Raw genomic sequence first — 11,703 nt, forward strand, 5'->3', positions numbered from 1 at the left:
TATATATATATATGTGTGTGTGTGTATACATATACACATGCGTGTTTATATCGGTTTGTCTATCCATCAAAAGCCTTCTTCTACCGGGCTTCTTCAATCGTCGTCCCGCTATTATCCGCGGGGATCTATCTAGGATTGTCCCCCGCATCTCTCATACGCCCGTTCGCATAACGGTACAACGATATAGCGACAGATCAGACGGCCATACATCGTTCCCTGTGGAAGAAAATTATCGATCCCGGATGGAGATCCCGATCAGAGTCGCGATGCCTCCTCGATCCAAAGAAATATCAACGACTCTGACCTTCGCGGATGACAATAAATTGAATGCCGTACGCTTGACTTGTGGCTGAACTGTACATAATTACAAAGAGGGTATCAAATATGTGTGCGTCCATCTCTTTGCTTTTACATAAAAATCAGAATAGTTTGAGGAGAATAGTGTTTAACGATATATGTGACGTGTGAATATTTTATTATGATAAATATATAACTCCACAGGGATTTTTTTGAGATTGAGTTTAGCTCTCTTTTATTTCAATCTTAATTCAGATAAAATCTTGGCGAGTTCTCGACGCTTTTACGCACTGCACCATATTTATATAATTGTCTCTGTAAACACTGTTAACTACGATCCCGAATTGTGAGTTCGCAGGAATTTCTCTCTTGTCTCTTTTTAAACTATTGCAAATATAATTCAACTATGTCCGAAAAAGTAAAGTGACAGGCATACTGTATAATAAGTGCCTATTGGATTTCTTGTATTTATTTATATATATAATAATCGAATATTACATATTCATTAATATGTGGATGTGATGTACATAATTAATTTTATTTAGAATATTTAAATTATTTAATCGATATTAAAATTTTTAATTATATATATTCAATAACAAAAAAAAATCAAAATAAATGTTAAATTGAAAATTGAGATTGAAATACTGCAAGTATGGGCATCTTGCAAATGCGAGATATAATTCAATTATAAAAAAGATTCTGAATAAAACACAATTACATTATGAATCCATACAATAAATATATTTAGAGATTATCCATAATTCACAGCGCTATACGTTTTTTGTCCAACTACTCAATTAACCCTTCTTTATCGCAAGTGGCATCTCGCTGATAATGTCTGTTGCATTTTGCGGCAAGAACGTTGATGCGATTCGCGAAGGCAGAAATTCTATTAGGTGTACAAATAAGTTTCCGCCGTTTTTTATCAAAAATTGGGCATTTACTGTGCTTGAAGAGTCGAGAAGAGAAGCAACGCGCGGAATCTTGTCGCGAGAGAAAAAGAGAGAGAATGCGGCGCAAAATAAGGGTTAAAAGATAACAGAACGTGGCAGCCATTGTCCCTCTCTCTCGCGGGCAATGCAAGGTTGTTGGATCGTATAAGAAGAAAAAAAGAGAAAGAAATCTACATCTTTAGTAATGTATCATACAACTCCTCCCGCGCATATATCCGACAACAGAATTCTTGCTTCTTCGAAGCGTGTTTGCGTGTGCGTGCGCGCTGCGTGTATCAAGCTGCGAATATTGAGATATCTCCCTTGGTCCGGGGGTAACAAATCTTCCGCGATGCGATACGCGTCGTAAAAAAGGAACGAGAGAGAGAGAGACAGAAGAAAGAAAACCCGCAGATTGTGCGCGTGACAGTAAATTATGTCTCGATCATTCGAGTCGGCCCCATTCGAGGCTTCTTTTTAATTTTTTTTTCTTTTTTTTACAACGTTTTTCGACGGTATTCGCCGTCGATCGATTATCTCTAACTGACGCGAGAATTAAGGAAGCTGTTTTAATTTCGTTACGACGAGACGTATGTTCGCTCGCGTATGTATGAAACTCCAGACGCTTTTATAAAGGGACACACGCGACGTTTCGAGGGAGGACGAGAAACGGGGAAATTCCTGTTTCGTGTGAAACACCTGGAATTGTATACGTGATGGCGTGTCGGATAACATTGTTTCGCGTTGTGTGTCAGAGTGTTTGCGCGGCGATTTGTAATGCCTTCCCGAGCGACGCCGGCTTCGTGTCATCTTCATCCGCATTACGGTTCAGTTGGAATCCCGCGAGGAGTCCGAGTAACGTAACAAGATTAGAAATTGCATTTATCGGTATCGCGCCTCGAGTTTCAACAACTTATTGATAGGAGAATTTACTTTGAATCACCGCAAAAGGATTTAAATTTGACTTGGAATCGAAATTTTTTCCTCTCTTATTTTCAAATTCAATTTTCAATCCAACATCTACCTTGATACTTTTAAGAGTCAGATCGCCCTTTTTTTAAAACCATTTAATCTATAGTTTCATCAAAATATTATACTCAAGACTTTTATTTATTTATTTATTTAATTAACTAATAGAAACGGGAAAAATCCTTTTGGTATAATAAATGAATTATATGATTAGTAACAAGAATAACAATTAAAAAAGAATACAAAGTTATTAAAACTATGAATATAAAAAATCGATAATTTTTTCAAATAATTATATTATGATGTTATATTGATCTGTTTTTACACACACTGTAACGTTTTACAGTAAAATACTGCTAAAATTTTGTAATAATTTTACAAATATAATAAGTAAATAAAAATAAATACTTTATAATAATTAAATAAATAAATATTTTACAAATATTGTTGAGCTATGTCGAAATCTAGAGAAAAAAGCGAGGCTCTCGCTCAAATCTTTTTCGTAGAAATATCAAGCGACTAGAGAACCTCGGGTCGTTACATACTGATAGTGAACACAGACGATCGTTTGTGCAATTTAACGATGTCTGGTAGGTAGGAAGGACGGGCTGCTCATTACATCCGTGTGTTGTTTAATATCGAGTTGATGCACAATCCACGACATATATATCTCTCTCTCTCTCTCGCCGCGCTACCGATTTATTAATCCATATTTTTCACGAGCCACATGAGCGTGCATCGCGCGAGCGCATTCATCAGCCAGAAAGAGAAGCCTGTACTATCAGATCGCCCGGTAGAAGACGCAATAGCGGCGTAATTGCTCTCGTCCGTCAATGACACTTGGAGATCTCGTGCCGCTCCTCCTCTTCATTATATACGCAGATAATCATAAGCCTGCGTATACGTAGTGCGTGTACGTGTGAGCACAATGCGGCGGACACACCCCGCGATATCCGCGATATGATAACGCGCGTGTGCTCGACTCGAGATCCCGAGTCGTAACGCGAGACAACTATGATCAATTATGTTCATTATAATCCATAATAAAAATAATTAATTTAAAAATGAAAGATATTACTATATAAAATGTTGAAAATTATAACGACCAACTCTAGGGTATTTTAGTCAAGACCAACATTTGACAGAGGTTTCATTACTTTTTTTCGTTTCAAAGGAAATCACGAATGCACTCGATTCGTGTGATCTTCAAAGAGATAAATAATATTTCGCGATGCAGATTTGATTTCCGAAGGAGGACGCTCCCTCCCCGAGGAAGGGAAAGGGAAGCTTCTCTCATTACGCGTCGGGCAACTCGAAACAGCGAGATGCGGGGGAGGTGAGCTTAACGACAATTACAAAGCCCGGGGTATAATACGTGATGCAAAACCGACCGAGGGTCTCTGCGGATCCGCGGGTCGTCGTGCAAAATTCTGAATGCCCGAGTATCCTCTTTCCTCGAACCTCTTAGCGCTACTTAGCGGATCCTTTTACGGGACAGCAGGGACCCGACAAGAAAGGAAGGCACGACGTAAGGGGTTCGAAACAAGAAGAGACGAAAAAGACGAAGAAGGAGCTCGAGAGGAGGTGGAGAACCCGAGGAGAAACAAGGGAGGGAGATGGAGGCGGAGGTGGAGTAGAGTACCAAAATGGCGGTGAATAAGCCGAGGGACAAGATAAGCCTTTGTGCCCAGTGCACGGGGGCCCACGCGGGCCCGGGGCAACGTCGTCGTCTCGGTCTCATATTTCGCGAATCCCGCTATCATATTTTATACCGCCCCGTCGTCCCCCCCCCCCTCCTCACCTCCCTTCCTGTCTCGCCAGGTACCTTCGAGGGCCCGAGAATCTCTCATTTTTTGTTATCTCACTTTTCGGACCCTCGATTTCCTCCCGTCCGGTCTTTTCGGGGCACGGCTCCTCTTCGATGTTAAGGGACTCGATTCGACCGACTATTCACTAATACAATGGACGTATAACTGACGCACTCCAAATTTTTTTTTTTCGCGTGAGAATATAAAAGTTATACGATAATCCAGAGTATAAAAGATATATATATGTGTGTAATATATTAATAATATATTTAACTTTTATAGATATAATTTTTACCGTGAGTCATAATTTTTCTTCTAATTTTATGATCTCGATTTTCCACCTATAAAGTAAAAATTCTATATAAATTAAATCTATCAAAATTCTCTAGATTTTATAAACATTGAGAGAATTGAGATTGAAAATAAAAGCAAAATTTCATTTGGATACAACGATTGATTTTGCTATGGATTTTTTTTTTATCGGAATAAAAAAATACTGAAATTTTATAAAAATAATGTAGTTGCATAAATTTTATATGAGTTAAGAATAAAAGTATGTATTAAATATCAATCATGAATCTTGAATTAATTACAAAAATACTGAGCATAAATTAATGTGAAGGATCTTGCTTATCTACGCTGTCAAACCCTGTCCATCTGGTAATCTTAAAGTATTCGAGAAAGTCCCCAGACGATTTAATAATAAATATTAATATCAATTTTTTGTTATTATTTATGTACATTCTTTCAAAACGTTTAAAAGAATAGATATATATCGAAACGATCCTCCCCCCACCCACAAAATATATTAATACTAATTCCGAAAAAAGACTTACTCGAGTTTACTCAACAAACTTAAGGATTTTACTATAACATTAAAAAGACAAGCCTTAATAAATTGTCACGAGATATAAAATATAATTCGAGAGTAAAATGAGCAATGACAACGAGGCGACGAAGGGTTTCGCTCCGCCGAGAGTTGCGCGAATTGTAAATCGATGCTATAAATCGAGTGCGTAGAGGAAAGGAAAGGAAGGACGCGAGAGAAGTAAACGGAATCCCACTCGGGCGTTCGTAATCAATGGCCGCTATTTTCGCGTCCCGACTTTGCGCGTTTATCGCGTTTAATGCTCCATTTGTCGCACCGCCTTTGAGTCAATAGCCGAAAATAAAATTTTAGAGTAATATCTCAAAAGTATGATAATAAAAATACATCGTGTCAAGTAAATTTTGGAATGGGATCTAACAAAATAAACTGTCCGCGAAGAAAATTTTCGACGCCCGCGGAATTTTTATTTCTCTCTTTTTCCCTCTCTATCTATCTTGCTATGATAAATTTATATGAGATTTATTTATTTATAATATTTATTTATCTCTTTCAATATGAAAGAATCAAACGTATTATACACGTCATAACATAGATAATAATTTAATATAATAATAAATTTATTACATTAAATTTAAATAATAATAAATTTTTTTAATTCAATTTAATTATCGTATATGAAAAAAATTATTTATGTGTGTTTTCATAGCAAACATTTACTTCAAATATTTAATTAATTATTAAGATTGGAAATGTCATTATAAACTTTTGCCGAGATTAAATTAAATTTCACAAAATATGCATCCTTTCCTCTCTTTCCTATCTCTGTTTCTATCTGTAGTTCTATCCTGTTCTATCACGCTATTATTTTATATAAAATACTACAAAAGCTCGCCACAAGTATGTATTAGAAGAACATTAACAACTCTGTTCTAACAGCCGGTGAGGATCACGCGGAGCTATAAACAACGACGTTCCATCTCCGGCCATTATTTAATCTACGATCATTTATATTCCCACCGTAATCATCGCTATCAATTCTACGAAAAGCGAACTCGCGCGCGCGCGTGTGTCGATCGTAAATAAACTCGAGAACACAGAGATACTCTCCGGCGAGATTTTGCGAGATTCGTTCGCGATATCAAGGGTGACGCGCTCGCTCTCTCGCCGTCGATTATATCGATTATCGATCGCGCGGATCTCTCTCTCGCGGCCCCTATATCTCGGAAAGGCCCTTAAGGGGCCCCCCGAGAGACAGACGGAGGGATAGATCGCGTCAAACAATTAAGGCTGACTTACGCGCGCTCTGCGTTGAAGGAGCGAACGAGCTGGAGCAGCCGGTCGCTGCCCTTGCGGGTATCAGATAATGCGGACCGCGGCGCGGCTGTCATCTCGGAAGAATTTACCGGCGACGTCGACGGCGGGCCCAGGGGGCCCGGGGAAGCCCCGGGGTTCGCGGCAGCAGCCGCCGGCCGCCTATCGCGCGGCGGATCCGCGTCTCTCATCTCGCGATTTCCCGCGAAAATCGCATCTTGACTCGGAAACGCGTTCTTATGTGAGATTATCGCGTCTTAAAATTCTTAGAATATTTATTTATTTATTTATTTAATTAGAAACGGGACAAATCCCTTTGATATAATAAATGAATTACATGATTGGTAACAAAAATAACAATTAAAAAAGAATACAATGAAAAATACAGCGTGTAAAGACATTTTTCAAAAAATTCAAAATTTTATAAAAAATGAACCCTTTCACCAGTACTCACCAAATTCAGTACCAATCATCCTTTAATAGAAAACTCGAAAAAAAATTTTGTCACGAAAACAAAGCTTCCTCTATGAGGAAGCAAAAATATAAAGTTATTAAAAATAAGACAAAACCAAAATAAAGGGAAAAAATAAAAATCGCATTATAAAAAAATCCTCCTTTTAGGAAGCATAAGATCTAAAATTAAAAAAAAAAAAGTAAACTAAGAATATTTGCCGATAAAACAAATCTCTCGGAGAAATTTTATTCGGATGTCAGTGTATGTGTATGCGATAAAAATCTTAGCTATAATTTAAACCTGATTATCTGATTTTTGGCTGTCTGTTTTCTTTGTGGAGATAATGGGTACACACGACTTACCGTTACCATAAGGAGATGTAACTTTCCAACGGAAGGAACCTTTTTCGCTTTTATACAAACTACTCACGCGAGGACAAAAAACATACCGTCCACGTCGTTTCGAGCGAGAGGAGGACCGCGAAAACGAACGAGGGAAGCGGGTACTTCCCAGGAAGATAATTGCAACTTTCACGGCAAACTTTTTGCCGAGAGACGATCGGAAAGCGCGCGGATACACGTGCGATCGATATACACAAGAGCTCTATTTGCGCGAATATAAACGACAAAATTCGAAGCAAAATTGCCACCGTGAAAGCGACCCGGGTGCGTCTTCGATCGTTCGCGGTCACGCGAGGAGGCAGAAGAGGAATCATCCGGCGTGTCCCTTTTCAAAAACGTGCGAAGAGATGCACGGCTGCTTTCTCTCGAGAAAAAGAGAGAAGGGAACGCGGGATGCGACATTGAAAGGGCACGTAATGGTGGGATGAAGTGCAAGGAAGACGTATGTACTTACCAGGCATGCAGACGCATCGAAAGGTCCCAGGATCGTCCAGGCAGGAACCGTCGTTTTGGCAAGGATGGGACTCGCACTCGTTCACGTTCGTCTCGCATCGTGGACCGGTGAATCCTTGGGTGCAATTGCATGCGAAGGAGCCGGGCGTGTTCACGCAGATACCGTCGTGCTCGCAGGGAGAACCTGTACAAGAGAAACCAGAAAAAGACGTTGTTATTACGCTGGAGAAAAATATCGTCAATTCAGAAAAATTTTGTTTGATTTAAAAGAATTATTTATTTAAATACTTGCAAAGAAATTTATTTATTTAAAAAAAAAAAAACATTTTTTAATTTTTTGGCTGCTTGTTTCAAAAATACAGATTTTCTTTATTTTAATAAATAATTTTTTATCTTCAAATAAACATTTTATTAAAATGGTCCATCCTGTATATGTATAATACGTAAGGGTAATCACAATTTTTTTTCCTAAACTTGAAACTTTATTTACCCTATTCTCTTTTTTTTTATATTTTCTTATCTCCATTAAAATTCAGATCGCGAATTGTATGATACTTTATGTAATATCTCTCTTGCACGCTAACTGTTATTCAAATCGTATTAGTAAAAAAATCTCGATTGTGTGCCAAGTAATACATGAATGTCTTTTTCGTTGAAAAAATAATTATTCTTATCTTAAGTGCACATCGATGCAGATAATATTTTACTTTTATGGAAAGTAATTTTTTTGTTTAGAGATACTGTTTTGCAATTTAAATGGGATTCGATTTTTAATTCCACCTATACGAGTATACTGTTTACTTATTATGTGTATAATTAAAACGCTATATCCGCTAAAAAAATTTTAGTGTAAGAGTCGATCAAAAGAGGAACGCTCGGGATAGTTGAAATAGAAATGGATTAAATTTAGAATTTGGCGAAAAGAGCGGTATCTCGGGCAGTCATTCCGTGGACTTTAAGCATACATAAAGCAAATCTCTTTGATATATTTCGATCCGTCCTTCTCCTATATAATGACAAGCTACATGTCACTCGATCACGTGCTCTGTCGGATAATTGACGCTACGAAATTCCAGCGCTCCGGAGCAATTTTGCGCGAGTTTGCTCTTCGGTGAAAGTTCATCCGGTTTCGGTATCGGTACATGCGTTACCATTTCGAGTAAAATTTCTTTTTCCCCGTTCGCCGAGCTGTGGCTGAGAAAAGGAAAGGTGACCGCGCGCAAGGAACGACTTTTCGCGCGCCGATGGTTCTTATCGATGATTTAAACCGTGGCGGACACACGGCTCGCATAATAATTATTATCTTAATACCATTTTAAGAATCGATTTTAAGCATCTCCGCCGTTGGTCCAGCGGCGGACATCGCTGGATAGTGCTCCTTAATTGGCAAACTCGCCGACACTTTTTAGACGCCGCCATTAGGGTGTGAGAGAGAGAGGAGGGGGAGAGGGAGAGGGAGAGAGAGAGAGAGAGAAGAGCCACTTCCCTTATACTCGGCTAAACTCGATCGTAAGAAGGAGCTATGCTGGTAGAGAATTCTCGAGGCACCGACGGCGACGGTTCGTTTAAAGGAGATCGCGTTTTGCCCGCGGAACCCCTGTCTTTTCCCGGAGATATGTAGCCCTCTATAATTGCAATGAGATAATTGCTGCGGGCATAGTTGCCTATCCGGTGTGCCTCGTTAAATAAAGGCTTTATCAAACACATTTTTCTCTCTCTCTCTATCTATCTATCTATCTCTCTCTTCTTTCTCTACGCACAATGAAATATGCATTTTGATCATGATATCATTTTATTTGCTATTTATATACGGTATGAGTAGAAATTTTCTTTTTCAACTTCAATTTTCTCACGTTTCTGAATTCTATACAGAATTTTGATATATTTCATTTATAAGTAAATAAATTTATACGTAAACAAATATTTTTCCGCTTAGAAGAGAGAGCTTTTGGCAAAATTATAGATTACATAACTTCAAAATAGAGTGATCTGATTGTTTATAATATCAAAGTAGATGTTGGAAAATTGAAATTAAAAGCAAAAGAAAATTGTCCAATTTTTGCCTTATTGCGTGATAATTTCGTGATATTAGAATTAAAACAAATAAATAAATAGGCTTAAGGAGGAATAGCAGATGCCCGCGCAATATATTTAAGTCATGAAAATTGTCCCGAATGTCTTAACGGGTAAATTGTAAGATTAAACATTCTAATGTGAATAATAGTCGCTAAAGACGCAAATCACAAAAAATAAATAACTTAATAATAAGCGCGCGCGAATGTCTTAACGGAAATTTTGAAATTAAACATCTCATAAATAATGATAAAAAGACGCGAATCGCAAAAATATAAATAACAAATGTTTCTGTCCTCGACTGGACTCCCTTCAGTGATACATGAGAAATTAATTAAACAGAAATATAAACGGTCAGCAGATAAAAAAGTCAGAGATTGTCACACTCCAAAGGCACGTCAACATATATCAAAATTTATTATCCACCACAAAGTTTTTCCTAGAACTTGCGGGAGGAAATTGAAGTCAGACAAGCCCGAAAATTTAAATAAACCTATTTATTTATGTTTGTTTTGATTTTATGGGAACTGTTTCGTTATGTTGAATTAGAATTAAAAACTATATATAAGAAAAATAATTATATTAATTTTCTACAACTTTTGTTTCGGTACTTTTTGTTAAAAGACGCATATTTTCCATGATATTTGGAAAAATAATCACGATTTCAGAGATTTTTGAGCGATAACTTTTTAAGAAAGCATTTTTCGACCCATGTTTATCGGAACTTTTTTGTTCAGAATTAAATTTCCTATAAGATCTCAAAGTCTGGCTGGAACGTTCGAGGCCACCCTGTATATATATGTGTCAAAATTATATACATATAATACTCTCTACCCCCTATATAAGATATTTTTAAATATTTTCATCCCTGTCCCTTTATTAGAAGCGACATGCGCAACCTTTTCTCGTCCATAGTCGTGTGAGTTTATAAAGAGAGAGTTTGCTCTCTTATTTTATAGTCGCATACCGTGCTCGTGTAATTCGCCAACGGTTTTTCCGACCCAACAACGTAATTGCCGTCACCGCCGCGTAACGGGCGAGAGGGGATGAAAGAGAAGCCGAGGGAAATGGCACGATGGGAAGAAATGTATGTACCTGTGTCGCGATTGTAAGAAATGCATTGCTGTACCGTGTATCGTGATCCGGTGACATGGAAGAAGCAATGACGAATCGCTCTCTTCGAAAAGGCATCGTACTCACGAGCGAGTGATCATCCAAAGACTTAGCGTTTATTTTTATTAACATTAATTTTAAGTTAGCGTTAAATCTTTTTATTTTTATTTTTATTAATTTTTGTCGCGATTTTTGCGGGCGTTATATCGGTGACGGTCGTCGAGATAACGCGAAGAATTTCAAATCGATAGCATTCTGTAAAAAAAAAAAAATGTAATTTTAAAAATATATAAGAATAAAAATTTGTTAGTAAATTTTTACACCGTGGATCTCCTTCTGCACAAAATTCGGTACGAGTCTTTTACAATTCGCGGATGCTTCCCGTGTTCCCCGCGGCAGCAACGCCCGTAATTGGTCCGTTGCGAGTGACGTTGCACCGCATTGTATGGCAGGCACGACTCGGCTCATCCGAAAGGGCCCCCTCGCTCGCAGCTCTCTCTCTCTCTCTCTCTCTTTCGCTTATAAGGAACTTAATCTACCAGAAAATATGCAATCTAGATAATAACAGAGCCACCGCTCTCGGGCGCGAGATCATTATGGTTGTTATTAAACTTAAAATAACAATTTAGCGTTTAATTAGATTCGTTCGTGGGGGCCCGACGCCGCGCGGGCACCCCTCTCAGAAGACCGCGCTTCTGTAAGAACGACGACCGGGGGGGCTGCCTCGGCCCCCTCCTTCTTCTCTCTCTTTCGCTTCTCCTCTTCGACGCGACTTCCGGCGAAATCTCATTATACCTGGCGCACCGACGTCGCGCGTCAACCACGTCGCCGAATCTCCGCTCTAGTGATGTTGCGTTTTTTGCAATTGTAAACTGTAGAGTCGATCTAACGTTATAATCTTGTTTCGCTTTCCTTTTTTTTTTTTTTTTTTTTTTTTTAAATATAAAACGACGTCGCGCGTCGCCGAATCTCCGCTCTAGTGATGTTGCGTTTTTTGCAATTGTAAACTGTAGAGTCGATCTAACGTTATAATCTTGTTAATCTTGTTTTTTTTTTTTTT

General features: G+C 38.3%; 1 protein-coding gene across 1 annotated transcript in view; it reads right to left on the reverse strand.

The window, feature by feature from the left end:
- The window catches only part of LOC115245856 (neurogenic locus Notch protein), a 142,590-nt gene that overhangs the window by 80,794 nt on the left and 50,093 nt on the right, over positions 1 to 11,703 (reverse strand). The window contains exon 3 of the mRNA XM_029824347.1: positions 7,459 to 7,641. Within this exon, the coding sequence (XP_029680207.1) occupies positions 7,459 to 7,641 (183 nt within the window). The remainder of the gene's footprint in view (positions 1 to 7,458; positions 7,642 to 11,703) is intronic.

Source organism: Formica exsecta, unplaced genomic scaffold (assembly GCF_003651465.1).
Source record: "Formica exsecta isolate Colony F162 unplaced genomic scaffold, ASM365146v1 scaffold133, whole genome shotgun sequence".
NCBI lineage: Eukaryota > Metazoa > Arthropoda > Insecta > Hymenoptera > Formicidae > Formica > Formica exsecta.